The sequence below is a fragment of the Callorhinus ursinus genome, unplaced genomic scaffold, assembly GCF_003265705.2.
Source record: "Callorhinus ursinus isolate GAN/ISIS: 27379988/994484 unplaced genomic scaffold, GSC_fseal_2.0 scaffold24, whole genome shotgun sequence".
In the NCBI taxonomy this organism is placed as follows: domain Eukaryota; kingdom Metazoa; phylum Chordata; class Mammalia; order Carnivora; family Otariidae; genus Callorhinus; species Callorhinus ursinus.
In genome coordinates this window covers 15,552,393-15,568,636 of record NW_027397086.1, presented here as the reverse complement: position 1 = coordinate 15,568,636, position 16,244 = coordinate 15,552,393, and the positions used below count along the sequence as shown (strand labels likewise).

At 45.5% G+C, this 16,244-nt stretch overlaps 1 protein-coding gene across 17 annotated transcripts in view; it reads right to left on the bottom strand.

Annotated features, from left to right (window-relative positions):
- TNC (tenascin C) overlaps positions 1-16,244 on the bottom strand; it is a 92,630-nt gene that overhangs the window by 12,707 nt on the left and 63,679 nt on the right. For 9 of the 17 annotated variants that reach the window (XM_073905851.1, XM_073905838.1, XM_073905837.1 and 6 more), the window contains 5 exons: positions 12,633-12,905; positions 10,794-11,066; positions 5,150-5,272; positions 3,904-4,047; positions 1,679-1,798 (listed from right to left, as the gene is read on the bottom strand). In XM_073905851.1, the coding sequence (XP_073761952.1) occupies positions 1,679-1,798; positions 3,904-4,047; positions 5,150-5,272; positions 10,794-11,066; positions 12,633-12,905 (933 nt within the window). The remainder of the gene's footprint in view (positions 1-1,678; positions 1,799-3,903; positions 4,048-5,149; positions 5,273-10,793; positions 11,067-12,632; positions 12,906-16,244) is intronic. The other 8 variants (XM_073905841.1, XM_025888151.2, XM_073905844.1 and 5 more) reach the window with 2 other exon arrangements.

Here is a 16,244-nt window from a genome sequence, read left to right as displayed (position 1 = left end):
TCTCTTGAGCACTCACCTCATACACAAAGGATTTATCATATGGAGACTGGATTTTTCCAGGCACCAAATCAGGAGGAAGGGGGCCTGGGGGTCAGGAGGTGTTTCCACATGGTGCTGGCTGGGGGGAGCTTTGCAGCGGAGGTGCAGGAACGAGCTGGAGGACAGCTGCAGCTAACGTCTCCAAGCCTCAGGCTGCCCAGATTTAATGTGTCTCGTTACTTGCTTTCCCCTCTTTTTCACTTACTCTCATGTCCTTTTATAATCTGACAAATGTTGTTAAATCACGAGGCTGGAGAACCACAAAAATTGGGCAGCTGCAGATGCACTAGAGCCTGGTTAGTGCCTCTCAGACCCATTGGGTCAAGTCCAGTGGTGGAAACCAAAGCATGGCACCAGGTGGGTGTGTTTATTTCCTGATCACAGGTGACCGACCACCTTGGCTGGCCGGGGACTGAGAGATTTCCCAGGGTGTGGGACTTTCAGTGCTGGAATTGGGAAAGTCCTGGGTATCCTGGGATCAGTTTATCGTCCTGTTTATCATCCATGAAACCCCATCTCCTGCACCAGGCCCCTTTCTAGGTCTGTATCTACTGATCCCATAATCCCTGTGAACTATGCTCTGGTTTACTGTAGATACAACACCACCAGCTTCCCTGACTCGGAGGAGTTCGGGGAATATTTAAGAACTGAAGAGATGAATGAATGAATGAATGAATGAATGAATAGAAGAGTAAAAAGAATAAACCCCCAAATCTCTCTTCCCTCACCCTCCAACTTGCTCTATGCTCATAAAGAACTGTTTTAGGTAGTGGCCTGGGGGGAATGCAGATTTTCAGAGGCCCCAGGCATCGGTATGGCATCCCTTCATGTTGTCACTGCAAGTAAAATAATCCTGAACCGCAAAATAGGAAACTTACACGTGCTTTGGGATTCAGATAGTAAAGTCTTTTTCTAGGGTAGCTCATTACAAAAGCATGAATTCATTCCCTGAAAAACAAATCTCTTTCTCCTCTCCCTTACTTGTATTTGATCTTACGTTTTGGTGGCTGTGATGTGTTGGTGCCCCAAACAAGTGTTTAATCGGCCAACTAAGTATATTAATTAGCACAGATGTCTGCAAAGACAAGGAGAAATAATTTCTGATTTCTCAATTGCATCTGTTACCTCCTCTGTAGCCTCTAAGAGGCCCAACCTTCCCAGTGCCTCCTGAAATAGCCTGTTTAAGACTCTAGATTTTGAACTCATTCTTTGTAAGAGATGGGAGCTGCTGCCTAGAGGGGGAAGCTCACGGTGAAAGGCTGGGAGACTAGCGGGGGCGGGGGGTGGGGTGGGCCACAAGCTGGGGAAACGCATGCAGGCTGGAAATGTGCCCTTTGTTTTCCTTTAAATGGCCTACCGGCCTTCCTTGGTATAACCACAACATTGATGCTCTTCACTTGTCAACAAGCAGAGGAGGATGGGTGAGGCCTCCCTTGCCACCCTCCGGCCAGGCCCTCTGCACCGACCTACCCAGGCCCGGCTTCAGCCCATGAGTCTATTTTGAGAGCCCCAAGGACATCACTGGCCTTTCCAAGCTACCTGTGTATTTTTGCCGTCCTGGTCCAAAAGTGACAGGGAGGAGGGAGAACGGCACGACAGACACTCCGCCTGGTGGGGAGGGTCTTAGACATGGCCTTACCTTTCTCCCCTGTGTAGGAGATGACATAACTATCCACGGGGGCAATGGCTGGCTGCCACATGGCCAAGGCTTCTGTGTCGCTGATGTTGGCTGTCACCAGGCCAGATGGGCCATCCAGAGCTGCAAAGAAAGATGATGATATATTGGAGAGATAGGCAGTAGTGGGGTCAGACATCAGCCCACAGCTGTCTCACTGCTCCTGGACTCCTGGTGTTGGGCCACGGCGCCTGGTGCGCACACAGTTCCACGTCCTGAGTCTGGAGCCAGGGCGTCCTGGGTTTGAGTCATGGTTTCTTCCCTTGCTGGCTGGGCTCTCTTGGGTCTCTGTTTCCTCACTTGTACAATGGGGATCCTCATTCTGCCTGGCTTTATCCTCAGGGTTATTCTGATGCTCACATAATAGTATAGGTGGAAAGGAGCTATATAAACTGGAAAGGGCTGAACATATGATGAGGGTTATCATTGTAGTTCCTCACTGTTCTCAGGGAAAGAACTTACAGAAACAGGGAGCCTCCCAGAGTCAAGGCTGCCCGAGGCTCTTCTGGGCTTTGAACGATAGCTCTGGTTAGGGGGCTGGTGGGCAACATGGAGCCAGGCCCCAGAGGCTGGCGGGCCCCGGTTCTATCGTGGCTTCTCTGCCTAGTGTCTGTGTGCCCTTCTGCAAACCTCATTTCTTCAGGTGTCAGAGGGCGGCTGCTAGAAGGATGAACGAGACCTCGCGCACGTGAGATGTGCTGGGGCAGCGCTCACTCACGGTGGCTGCTATTAGTAACACGACTATTAACGTTACTGGAGTCTTCGATATGATTGCCAAATGACTTGTACTGACAAAGGGCGCTGGCCCGTTTAGCCGACCCCTGTGACGACCCAGCAGCCCCTTCTCAGAAACTAACCTAAAGAGGACTATTATCCTCTTGCATTTGCCCTTATGACTCAATTACTCCAGAACAATGGCCCTGGGAGGCTGGAGGTCAGCTGTCATCAGCTCATTTCAAAGATGAGGCTCCTGAGCCCCAAGAGATGTGATGACCGGCCAGAGAAGCAGAAGGAGGCAGAGTACTTTTGGGAGCCCACATGGTCAACTCCAAGCTCCTTCCTGCTTCAGCCTGTCTGTACAGAATCTCCTTTAAATGCCCAGGACAACAGGCCTCGGGAGGGAGTGCATCCAGCGTTTGCAACCGGAGAGTCCATGAATGAAAGGTTTCTATGGGGGAAATAAGGGCCTGTGTGGCAGGGCGGACAGGACTCTGGGTTCAGATGGGATGTTATAATTGCATATAATCAACTTTTTTCGACTATTAGGATATTTTTAAAATTTCCTATGAGGCCCATTCTTTGGATCCCTTAATGGATTAGACTGGATAATTGCTCGCCTATCAAAGGATAAATTGTTCAGAGACATGGCTGCCTGAAGAGAAATTTTCCACTTCATTCTCCTTCAATGAAATTCACGATGTCCCCCTCCTTACAGTACACTGTACAAATCAGGTTATAATAGGAAAACAATCCTCTATTTTAGAAGAACACAGGGTTTGGAGTGAGACTGACCTAAGTTCAAATTTGCTCAGCATTTACTAGTTAGGTGGCCTTGGCCAAGGTATTTCATTTCCCTGGATCTCAGTTGTTTCCTCTGTAAAATGGGAATGATGTAGGCATTTGCATGGTTTAAATGCAAAGGGTTTCGGAACAGTGCCTGGAAGGCAGGAGCAGCCTAGTCAGGAGTAGCTACCTGATAGCTATCACCATTACACGTCTGTGTGCTGAGCATGCTTGAAAGCGTTTCCTCCGTAGGCCGGGAGGGAAGGAGGTGGATTAACGTGCACAGTCATTTACATTTACAGATGTTTTATGTAAATCATGTCATGTGATTCTTATGGCACCCTGCAAAGAAAGCAGAATTGTACCCATTTTACAGAGAAGGAAACTAGGTCCTAAAGAAATTAACTGACAGCTCATGTATCTAAAAGTGGTAGACTTGGCATTTCAATTCAGGGCAGCATGGCTCCCAAACGTGTGTTCTTTCTTCCACACTAACCCAAGAAATGAAGGCCCAGGGCAGTTAAGGATGAAATCAAGGGTTCCTGCCTATAAGAGGCCAGGGACGGGCCAGAAATGAGGTCTCTGGTGCCCCAAATTCAGTCCATTTTCCACTAGGATTTCCCAAATAAAGAAATTTTTTCCAGCTGCTGAGTCATGAGCAATAATGCGGAAGGTGAGAAAAACACCTGTGCTGAATGAGCCTGAGACTGGTTCGCTTTCCTCGAAGCCCTTCATGGCGATGACGTTGACAAGGTACTCTGCTCCAGGTAAGAGCCTCACCAGCCTGGACTGAGTCTTGGTTCCATCCACAGTTACCACTGACGGTGTTCCTGGAACATGGCAAAAGCAAGATCGGGAATGGTGAACCTCACTGAAACTTACTGTTGCCCCAAGAATGGGTGTATCCGATTTGGAAATGAAATTATATCTTGATCCAGTACCATTTTCTTGACTTCCTTTCATTTGCTCCTACCCTCTGGCATAAGAGAAGAGGTCTTACTTTTTGTATAATGCTTTTTTTCCATCCATGCAGATGCCAAAAACCAAAGAGGGGAAGAAACATGAAGTCACAATGTGCTAAAAACGGCAAGTTTCCGTTCAGTAGAGAGCTGGCATGTTTTTATTTATTTATTTTTCCCACAAAGAATATGAAAAGCTCACTGTGTAATGGATATCTGGTCTATTTAACCCATTGTCTTAGGTTTGGGTTAAGCTAAGACAGAGATCCTTCCTAGCAAAGATCCTACCCTTTAAGGAAAGAAGACGGTCATAGTCAAGATTGTACTCTTCTATTTATTAAAAAGGCCACAATTTATATTTCCTAGAATTCCAGGGCTGGTGAGGAGCTTATATACCAGCTGGCCAAACTTCCGTAGAGCTGCTACAGCATCCCTCTGAAGAGGAATATACTTCCACCTGCCAGAATGTCTTTGGGCAGATCTGACGGTGCCTCCCCCCTGCCCCCACCACGGTCTTTGCTGTGGCCCCTGTGCATTGAACTAGAGCTCCCACTTCTACTAGCAAAGTCACAACTCCCCATCTCTACTGAGACAGACGGATTTGAAGACCAAAGGATAAAACCTCACATACATCCAGGTCAGGATCAGCTTTTCAGATGAGTGTGCTCAAAGAGAAAAGCACCAGTGTATTTAGAGTCTCTGCCATTGTGTGAAAACCACACTGGGGTCCATTTCTCATAGGAGTCGAGGGTTTCAAGGCTGGAAGAGGGTCTTCATAAAATGACCCTTCGCAAGGCAGCTCTTCCAAGGATCCTACAGCACTTTACAAACGAAACCTACAGATATGGTCTCCGACAGAAGGAAGTAATTTTCTTTGGTCATATTTGGGAGGATGGGAATTATCAGAGTCTCTTCACTACCCCACTCAAACCCTCTAGGCTGCTCCTTCCAACGCCCCCTTCCAGAGCCCTACCTCCTGCAATGGGCACGTAGGTAATCCGGAAGCTCTCCACCTGGGCAGAGGGCGCCATCCAGCTGACAGTGGCCGAATCTTCAGTGATGTCTGAGAAACTGATCTCCTTTGGAGAGCCCATGGCTGTCAAGGAGAAAGCACAGGAGAAACCCAGAAATAGTCAACTATCTTGCTCATCAGTGATTCTTCCTGGATTCCTTATCTAGGAAAACTCAGCCTCTAGAGTTCGTGTCTGAGCCAAGCCTTTAGGATGGAGAATGTGGTGGTCTGTGTGTGGTCAAGTTGTGACTTGATAGAGACAATTGTTCTCTCATTCAGGTACAGGGCCCAGGGCCATAGAGCTGCCATTAGGTTTCATTCAAGTAGAATGTTAACACCACAGCTGATATCTGAGGAAGTGAGGCTGGTGGTTTCATAGCTTGGAATATGCCATCCTATAATTTCTCAGTTTTAGCATTTTTTCCAAACCTTTGCTTTCTAGTTCCTTTTATTCAATGATACCAAGACTTGACCATTGTACGGTTCTTTGTAACTGGTAAGGATTAATCCTCATTTAGAAACCCCTGAGAAGAAAGTGTGGTTGTAGCCATTTTATAGAGGAGGAAACTGAGGCTTGGTTCTCCAAGGCACATTGTTGTGGGGTGACCTTTCTGGGCCCAGGACGGGGCAGCAGAGCCGGCCCAGCCGAGGGATCCTGGAAATAACATTGACATGGAAACTGACCTCGATGAACCCATTTCCAGAACTGGATGGAGGTCCAGAGCCGGGACAGCAAGAAAAGTGAACACGTCCTGTGCACTGGGTCTACCTGCGGGGAGACCCATGCCCACGGGACAGTTCCTGCTACATAAATACCATCCCCCCAAACCCAGGTTCCGTTGGCTTTTCTCTGTGTATTTTTTGGCTTCACTCTTTGCCCTCTTCAGCTGACTATGTTTAACCAGTGAGATCAGGAAACAATTTTCAGGTCTCCAGGGAGCTCATTTCCTCATCTTTTCCCTCTCCAACCCACGCTGATCATTAAGTTTTAAAACCCACAGCCCACTTGGGGGAGATGTTTTTCCCTCTCTCCATTTCTGTCTCTCTCCTCTTTCGGCTTTCTCCTGTAGTCTTTCCTCCTGGTAGTCAGATTCTCTGGCTGACGGGGGTTCTGCCCTCTCCTTAGAACCAAGCTTTGGAAACCACAAGGGCTCTAGAGCCTGGAAGATCCCTTCACTTCTGTGAGCCCCAGTGGGAAAAGTGATGCCCACCTACAGGAATATTTTCAGGATTAGCAGAGCTAGTGGGTGTAAAACCCTTAACAGAATCTGGCAGATAGTAAGAATTCAGTAAACGTGATTGTTATCTCTTCATTTCCTTCCCCATATAACTCTTTTTACCATGGGCTACCCTGGATTTTGAAGTAACTCCCGGGAAAGAGCTAGATAAGGTTGGCTGAAAATAAAACCCAGTGAGGTGTGTAAATGCAGGCACTGTGGCTCTCCTGTGGCTAGCCTGGTCCACGCCGCCCTTCACTCTGACTGCAGACCTCAGCACATTTTAGATGTATCTTTGTGGCCACAGCTTTTTTCTCTAGATGCCAGGTTTTCTCATCTACAAAACGGCAATATTATCTGCCCTGTCTTAGAGGCCGTAAGAATTAGTAGCGTCATACATCGTGTGCACCTGAGGGCCGTGCTTGATCAGAATGGCAGCAGGGAAATAGCTATGCATAATAACCTGACGGAATGGCCCAGTAGTGGTGGGAGTCCAGGCTTAGTGGTGTGCTATTTTTGGACGATAGGCCTTCCTCCCTGTGGAAGACTATTTGTTATTTTAGCGTATCTCCTTCTGTCATAAATATAGTGCCCATAAGTCTCTAGCACCACAGTAGAGGAGATGGTCAACGGGAACCTGAAGATAGAGCCTCACAAAGCAACTAAATCATACTATTGAAAAGTTGAGAGACACAAGCAAGGCGATGCCTCTATCTCTTTTCCCAAGTGGACACCTGGTTTTCAATAGACTCCATTAGGGAAACGTTTGGATTTGCTAATAACTCCCAAGGAGGTTGAAGAGGGCTTTGATCAGCAATTTGCATAAAACGTTGCCACCCCAAATCTGGACCAAATGTCCATGGCTTTAATTATATGGCCATGGACAGTCATTTTAAAAAATGTATTCTCCCTTCAACGTGTTTTTATTGAATACTTCATATGTTCCAGGTCCAGTATGAAGCTCCAGGGACAGCTACTGGAGCCAGTATGGTTTAAGAGCAAGGATTCTGGGCTTAGACTGACCTGGGTTTGGATTCCATTCTGGCCTTCCTAACTAAAAACACCTTACCCCCTTAGGTCTCAGTTTCCACATCTGTGAAATGGGGCTGAATGCGGCGCTCCCTTGATCTGGCTGTGTCACGGTGACCGACGGAGATAAAAGGGTGTCAGTTGCCCTGCTCATGCTGCATGGAGCTCATGCTTTATAAATGGTGGTTACTGTCTTTATGCCTCATGGGAGTCGGAGCCAGAGGCACCGAGCATAAAGGGCCTGGTTCATATAGAAGGGAAGACTGCCAAGCAAGGTCTCTGCAGACCTGCACCAGACACAATGCCATTGCAACTCGGTGGTGTGTGGTTTCAAGTGCATTCTGAACCGGAACCGGGCAGGGGAGTTGCGAGGTTGTCTGGCTGGGAAAGGATCGGTGGGATGGGAGGGGGGGCACCTTCTGGGAATTGGGAGGAGGGGCACTGACTACCCCCACTGGCCTCCGGGGTGGAAAGGAGTACCCAGGGTGTGTGTCTGGGGGCGGTGATGGGGACAGGTTAAAGAAGCATTTCAGGCTCCTCACTAAGCACTATAACTCCAGAAGAGAAAGACAAAGTCATCATTCTCCGTGGCTGGATTTTTAACTATTTTCTGTCTATTCCGGGGCCCCTCCATTTGGTGCACAGAGGCACATTGGCGTTTAGCTCCCCGGAGGCAAAAGATGCTCCTGGCAGCTCTGGGCTTTCCAAAGAGGGACCACGACTATTGGGAAGTGGCTCAGACCACAGAAGGGAAGAGGAGCCATTGCAAAAACAGGAATCAACCTAAGTGTCCATCAGTAGGGGGCTGGTGAAGGAAATAAGGCATATGGGATTATCTCTCAGATTTAATAAGCAAGAAACACACATATACCAGAGTGTGGAAGAGTGCTCCCCGCAAAAAAAATTTAAAAAGAGTATAGATTTAAGTCTAATTTTGTCTATTTGTACAGACAAGAAACTGGTAATATTGACTACCTGTATACAGAGCAACTAGGGAGCAGGGAGAGAGTTGAATAGAGACTTTGCTCTATGTCTTTTTTTAATTTTTGAATTTTGAACCAAGTGGCCCATTAAAAAATAAAATTTACATGAAATCACCCAAACATAATAACAGTTAATATTGTTACAATGGGCAAGGAAACAAAGTACTTGACGTTCATGATCTTATTTAAACCTGGCGGCTGAATTCAGAGTTAAATTCTACTTGCCAGAGGAGGGGACTGAGGCTCAGAGAGGAAAGGAGGTTTGCCCAAGGCCACTCAGCTGGTAGAACAAGGCTGAGACTCCCAGGAATCTACCCAGAGGCTCCAGACCAACGAGGTGCACTGCGCTTAACTGCCCTCTCTGCCCCGGGCACCTCAGGGCAGGCAGCCTGCGCTCAGGGAGTGAAGCAGACCCTACAGCAGCTTTTATGAGGTTAAAGAGGAACAGAACATCTCAGAGAAGGGTTTACAACTGTGCAAGGAAGGAAAGAGGAGGAAGGTTGGAAAAACAAGAGGGAAACTTTATAAGCCTGACGAGGTGACGGTGGAATTAGACGTATGCTGTCTAATGGAGTCACCTGTCCTGTCCTCTCCAAGTACCGGAGCAAGGGGTGCAGGCACACGTGTGCACACGCATGCGCACACGCATGCGCACATGCGCGCGCGCGCACGCACACACACACACACACACACACACATACACACACACACACACACACACACACACTCTGGCTTCTCTCTGGCTGTGAAATACAAAGCCCCAAAATAAGAAATCAAAGAAAAGGTTTTCTGAAAGAGCAGGGTCTTTCTTTCTTATCTTTCCTTTCTCTTTTTCTTTCTTTTCTTTCTTTCTTTCTTCCTTCCTTCCTTCCTTTCTTTCTTTCTTTCTTCTTTCTTTCTGTTTTTACAAAAAAAAAAAGCTCTTGATTATTCATTGTTTTTTTGCTTCAGAACTGCAGGGCCTCTGGCAGAAAAGATTGGCAAAACAAAATCAGTGATCAGAAGTAAACTTTGAAGGGCAATGTTTATAAACCAAGGTCAAAATCAGGCTCTGTCTGTGATCTGAAGTTGTTTTATGCCTCCTCTACAGGGAGGAGGAGACAAGGACCCGCATCCCAGGGGTAGGGTGTCCAAGTTAGTAAGAAACAGGGTTTTTCCTCTGACTGGACTGCCCTCTGCACTTCAGCGTTTCCTCCATGCCCACAGATACTGATTACGGTTCCTGTAGGTGGCTTCTCTGAGCTCAGTGTCCTGCAACTTGACATGATCTAATATACCCATCTCTGCACAAAGAGGTGGTTTTGGCTAACGTGCGCTATGCCCGTCAGAGACGGCAAGTATGCACATTCGCTGGTTATCTGTCATCCAGCCTGCTTACATTTCATAGTATTAAAATAAGTATTAAAATGAAATAATAAAATAGTATTAAAATAACCACATTTGGGTTCTATACCAAACCTGGCCGTGCGACATGAGGCAAATCACATCTTTCTGGACCTGACCTCAGCTTCTTCCTGCAGGAGCAGAGGAGGCTGGGCTACACCCTTTCTTAATCCCTTTTACCTCTCTCTCTCTCTGTGCCTTTGATTCTTTCTTCTGCTTCCTCTTTGAAGCAGTCTGTCTCTAGGGAATGCTGTGTTTCTCCCTGTCCCTTAGTTTCAAGAAGGAATTCACCACACCTGTTAGAGGTCTTTGCCTCTAAAGAGTCCTATTACCAATTTTTTTTTCTCCTTGAAACAACTCATATGGAAAAGGGTTTGCACTTTCCCCTCCAGTGCTTTTTGGAGTCGCTATGAGTGTCTATCGTAGAAAATCATGAACTTTATGAAGAGCAGCCCTTGACCTTGCCAGCCCCCTCCTTCGATCCTTCCTGAGCGTGGTACTGATTATTCACACGTAGCAGCTGATAAATATTCATCTTTCTAGGTGGAGGTGCCACTTCTCCATTATCCCCTGCACACTGTAAAGTCAAACACTTGCCCAGAGGTACTTCTGGATAAAAAAAAAAAAAAATGATAAGATAATAGGCCGAAAGAAGGGTCTTTGGAATTTAAAAATTGCACTAACTGTAATGATGATCATGTATTAATGAAAATAATGCAACTCTAAATAGCTTTAATTTGCCGAGCCCTTGCTATGCAGCGGAGCCTCTGCTATGGGCTTGCCATGAATTATCTCATTCAATCCTCACAACTCCATTAACTAAATGGCATCAGGGTCCTCTGGCATAAACATTCAGCCAAATCATCCACACTCACACTGTCTATAATTGAAAGAGCTTGGCTGCACCCAAAGCTCTTGCAATTTCCCAGCCCTGTGAAAGAAGACCCCCGAGTCAACGACTTTTCTTGCTTCTCTCCTGTTTATGTACGGTACCTGTGGTTGCTAGGGCTCGGACTGGTTGGGATCGCCTTCCACTGCTTATTCCATAGAGTTCAATTTCATACTCAGTGGCCTCTCTGAGACCAGTTATGTCCCTGGTTCGTTCGGGGGCAAGGAGGGTTATTTCCAGTGGCTCAGACTGCTTTTTGGTATCTCTGATTTTGAGAACAAAATTGTCGAAGACCCCTTCATCAGCTGTCCAGGACAGACGGAAACCATCTGGGGTGGCATCTGAAACCAGAAGGTTGTCCACCTCTGGCTCGGCTTCTAGAGGAGGAGAACATGGTGGGAGGAGGAGAGAGAACATCATTTCCCAGCCCGTGCAGTCTTCTTCTGCAGGGGGGGTTATCAGTATGCAGTGGCCCTGGCTCTCAGGGACAGAAGTGTCCTGAGATCCCGAAAATAAAATCATTCAACATAAACAAGTAGGTCCAGGAGAAGGGAAAGATGGAATTCACACATCCAATACAAGCCAAGTGGATGCTTGCATATGTGAGTTTTGTCTAAAAGCAATTCTATAAATCCACATCTGGACTCTGCTTTGGCCCCTCCCACACATTATTAAACAAGTTCAAAGCCAGTAACTTGTTTACATTTGCTCTCTGTCTTCCAATGGCTGAGTGCCCATCCTCTGTGAGACCTTTTTCTTTTCTTTTTGAAAAGACAAATAAACCAGTATTAACGATCTGTAGAGTTGCCCATGATGATACTGCTGATTATATTTCCCTTGATCCTGAGCAAAATGGCTTTTAAAATGTTACAAATGTTATGGTCTTTTTGCGTTTTTCTTGGAACTGTTGTACTCAAAGAAGACTCCTACTCTTGACTTTGTTGCTTGCTTTTTAAACCATTAGACAAGAGTCCAGAGGGTAGAACTGAGGCTTGGAACCTCTTATACTCCATTCTTTGGACTCAAGGTATATGATTTTGGATTGCCTTCACTAGACAAAACTCATTGTCAAGGTAAATTTAGAGCTGAGTTTCCCAAAGTGTACTCAGAGCAAACTATTCCTGTTTGTTCTTCTTCCTTAAAAGGTATCCGGTGTCAAATAAGTTTGGGAAATACTGCCTGGGTAAGTCCCTCTCAGGAGGGACACATGCACATTGGGATATTCTGTAAAGCCTTGTTGTCAAGGATCCTATTAAACTATGTTTCCAAACTTATTTGAACATGGAACTTCTTCACCAAGCAGGACCTTTGAATATCCTATAGAACTAGTAAAATCTGGAAAGACTTTGGGAAACACAGATTTTTGACTGTTAAAGTTGTTAATGCTATATGTCTGAAGGAATTATTATTAGTCTTGAGAAAATTATGGATTTAGTCTGTGTCAAGGAATCTCTATGACATTAGTGTTGACCAATATAATAAGTTTGCAGTTGGGTTTCCAATAACGAGCCCACCTGGTAACTTTATCAAGGTCACCGTTGAGATGTTGAGATGGCAAATGTAAAAAATAAGTTTTTGAAATATACTCATTGGTATATTTCTTTTGAGAAGGCTGAAACATCGCTGAGGACCAGCCAGGATGTACACAGAAGAGAATGATGTGGAGTAAGCACACAACAACTATGGACAAGACATGGTCTAAAAGATTTGGGATGCTAAGAGGCAAACATTTCGACCTTCTCGTTTCTGCAGTGGGAGAAGAGGAGTGCTCAGCAGAGACACAAGACAAGGGAGAGTGTGGGGGGAAACATAAAAGAGCAGGCCACATCTATGGATTATGTAGAGAAAATGGACAAGGATGTTAAAACCATGGTGATGTGGTAGATGGATTACACGGAAGAGAACCAAGGAGGTGAGAAAATGGCTCACTTGAATCTAAGTACCTGTAACAATCTCAGCCCTCAAGGGCTTGGTTTGGTGCCCTTGGGTGAAACCAGAGACCACAACCTCATAGCCAATGCCAGTTATGAGGCCTCTAAGCTCCAGCTTCCTCTGGGCTCCTGAAAGTGTGAATTCCTGGGGGTCCAGCAGCTTCCCAGAATCCACCACCGTTACTAGGAAGCTGTCAAAGGCATTTTCCGATGCCATCCAGGAAACTGTGAACCCGTAGGGATTAATGTCGGAAATGGTTAGGTTTTCCAGAAGGGGCAGGGCCTCTGAAAGAAGGGAGGAGTGAAAATAACTCAGGTTAGCAGCTCTGACCCTGCTGAGATAGCACACGTCTCCACGAATACCAACCGATACCCAATCAACCACTAAATGTGTTAAATTCTGAGAAAATGAATATTTAGTAAAAGGTTACTGGGGGCCAGATGATGTTATCTCATGTCAATCTCTCAACAGGCCTATGTGATAGACATTATTCCCAATGTGCAGGCAAAACACCCTGAGTTTCAAAGAGGTTGACTGGCTTGGCCAAAGTCACAGAGCTAGGATGTGACAGAGCAAGGTTTTTAGCTGCGTCTTACTGCAAAGGCCATGAATTTTTCCCTATGAAATTGGATAGCTTTTGTTGGTTTTGGATTCCTTTCTCTGCCTCCCACTTTCTTCTGAAGGTCTTGAAGGAAATCAACTTTTTTCCTCCCAAATATACTCATATACTTCCTTTTTGGTACACTTCATATGTGTATCCCACTTCTAGTTTGCATTTTGAATCAAGTTGATGAGGCCCATTAGTGACATATATCCTCATAAGCTGAACTAGAGGGAGAGGGTAAGTTTTTTTTATGTGTCAGAATTAACAAATCAGGGTTGCGGCCCAGTAAGGAATACTAAGATTCGTTAATTCTTTGACTGTTTGTTTTCCTGGATAAAGTCAGGAGATAAAGACATGTCCGGATCTTTAGCAAGTTCTGTTGTCATCTATTCAATCATTTACCAAACATCTGTGTCCCAGGGACCCTTATTTCTTAGATGTCAAGGGGTCTTCACACACTGGGATTTCCAAAAGGACTGAGCTTATATCACTCAAGTTTCTAAGTGCCATTATTTCCCAACTGATCAGGCTTCACATCCGTTTTCCTATTTAAATGACACGTGAAATAGCTATTGTTACCTGTTCCCTCGCCCCCGTGACATCTAAGGAAATGGAGCTCAATAACTTATCCAGAATCACACATCTACTGGATGGCTAAGCTGGCCTCCCACCCAGGCCATCTGATTCCAAGCTCAATGCTCTTTCCACACCCTGAGCCAACGTCTAATTAGTCGACTCCATCAGGGCTGGCAAGTCTGGAGGCGTAAGTAGGATCGGTGGAGAAGGTCCAGTGCCTCTAGCAAAACAAAACGTGGTATTGGTGAATGTGGTTTTCACTGGAGGGGGCATGGGGCTGGAAACTCCATAACCAAGGCTGCTTTAGCCCCACCTCATTTAGAGGCACCTTTTCCATTACTTCTAAATAGAAACGTTCAAAGAGATAAATGACCTTACACTAATACCCAGAGCCTAATCCACGGGATGTAAAGAAAAATGTTTAAAAAAAAGATTTTGGTGATTCAATGAACAAGTGAATGAATGCCCTCATTCTTGAAGCAGAGATTTAAATTTTGTTGCAGCTTGGACCTGTACTTACTTAACACACTTGCTGTTTGTTTTGAGGCTTTTTTTTTTTTTTTTTTTTTACCATGTAAGGATCTCTCCCAAATCATAACTCTATCAAAGGCAGAGATGAAATCGCATATCCTGTGCAAAGAGGCCTCTGTCTGCAAGACAAGGGTCTCAAGTTCTGTTGCTGAGTTTTGTTTAGATAAATGGCACCTCTCTTGATAGCTAGCCCTTTTGCACCTCCGCCCCATCAAAGCGGCGGATTCCAATGAAAAGGAGAGCGTTCAGGCTAATTAGTCAATCAAGGGCTTGTTATTTATAGTCATTCATGTTCAGCTTTTTTTTTCCTTTTACTTTTTAAAAAATATGCTTCTTTTAAAACTCAGGGTCTTTTCACTTCAAGGATTAGCTGAGACAATGCTGTAACCAGATCTAGGATTCCCAACACCAGCACTCCCAGCCTGCCTTTCTTCTCTCTGTTCTGTGGGAAGTCCCGCGGGACGTAAGGCGACAAGTAAGGGCCTGACTGACCAGGAGCCATTCCTCCCCTCCTGCTCATCTCATGGCTTTGGGACACGAGAGAATGGAAGTCCCCACCGCTCCCTCCCCCGCCCCACTCAGAAATGAGCATGTTGTGGGCGCCTGGGTGGCTCAGTTTGTTAAGCGACTGCCTTCGGCTCAGGTCATGGTCCCGGAGTCCCGGGATCGAGTCCCACATCGGGCTCCCTGCTCGGCGGGGAGTCTGCTTCTCCCTCTGACACTCTTCCCTCTCGTGCTCTCTATCTCTCATTCTCTCTCTCTCAAATAAATAAATAAAAAATCTTTAAAAAAAAAAAAAGAAATGAGCATGTTGTGTATTTGAAGACTTGTCTGAACGACTGAATTCACAGTAGGCAACGGGACAGAAAATATAACCACTTTCTGATCTCCCATTAAAACATGTACGTGTTCTCTTAAAAACCATAAGAAAGTCAGGGTTTCATAACAATAGTTGCTGAGTTTCTGTCTAGACTTGTGGCTTATTTTTCAGAACACTGCTCCCCTCCTATTGCTAGGAAATGGAAAGAACCTAGCATCTGTAAGATGCCTGCTGGATGCCAGGACATTAAAGTTCATTGTATCCATTTAATTCCCGAGACAAGGGCTGCCCCCAAGTAGCTGTGGGTGTCCTTTCTTCATTCATAAGGAAATTGGAATTCAGAGCAGTTAAACACCAGCCAAGGTTATGCAGCTAAAAAGATGTGGGAGAAGATCAGAAACCACTCAGGCCTGATATCAAAACCCTCACGCGCTTCGAGGTCATCACGGCTGCCTCCAATTAAATATTTAATTGAACGTATTAACATATCTTATGGGCAGCAATTTAGATGCTGGGAGAGGCCTGGTTTAATGTGAGAATCAGTAGGCAAAGTCAGTCTCCTGAAAATTATCATTAGTGGAAGGCAAGAGACTTCTAAATATTTCCTGAGGTTTGTCAGGCTAGAGATTTGGTAAATCGACACCATTTGCAGTCTTTGCCATTGATTTGGGATAATCTCAGGCAAGAGAATGGAAGGCCATATCTTTATGCAGTTCTTACATAATTCAAAGAGAGGTTAGAGGTCACATTCAATAAATGCGTAAACTTTAATTAAGTTTGGATTTATCTGCTATCCTAGGTCAAACATTCAGTAATCTGTTATAGATGTTGATTTAAGACAAAGTATTTTTTTTTAAAGAAAAAGATAAATTATTGCATTTCTGGGGCAGGTGGTTTATAAACTGCCTTACATAGCATGATTTATGGACAAAATTCCTGCTCTTAGCTGTTATTTAGAACTCACTCTTCAGCCAGAATCGCTAAAATATGGATCAGCCCATAAAGCTAGGCAGGGAAATCCCTGGAAACTTTATGCAGCTGTCGAATACATGGTCTCCATTTCCCACAAATGGCTGTGAAATACCCATCTTT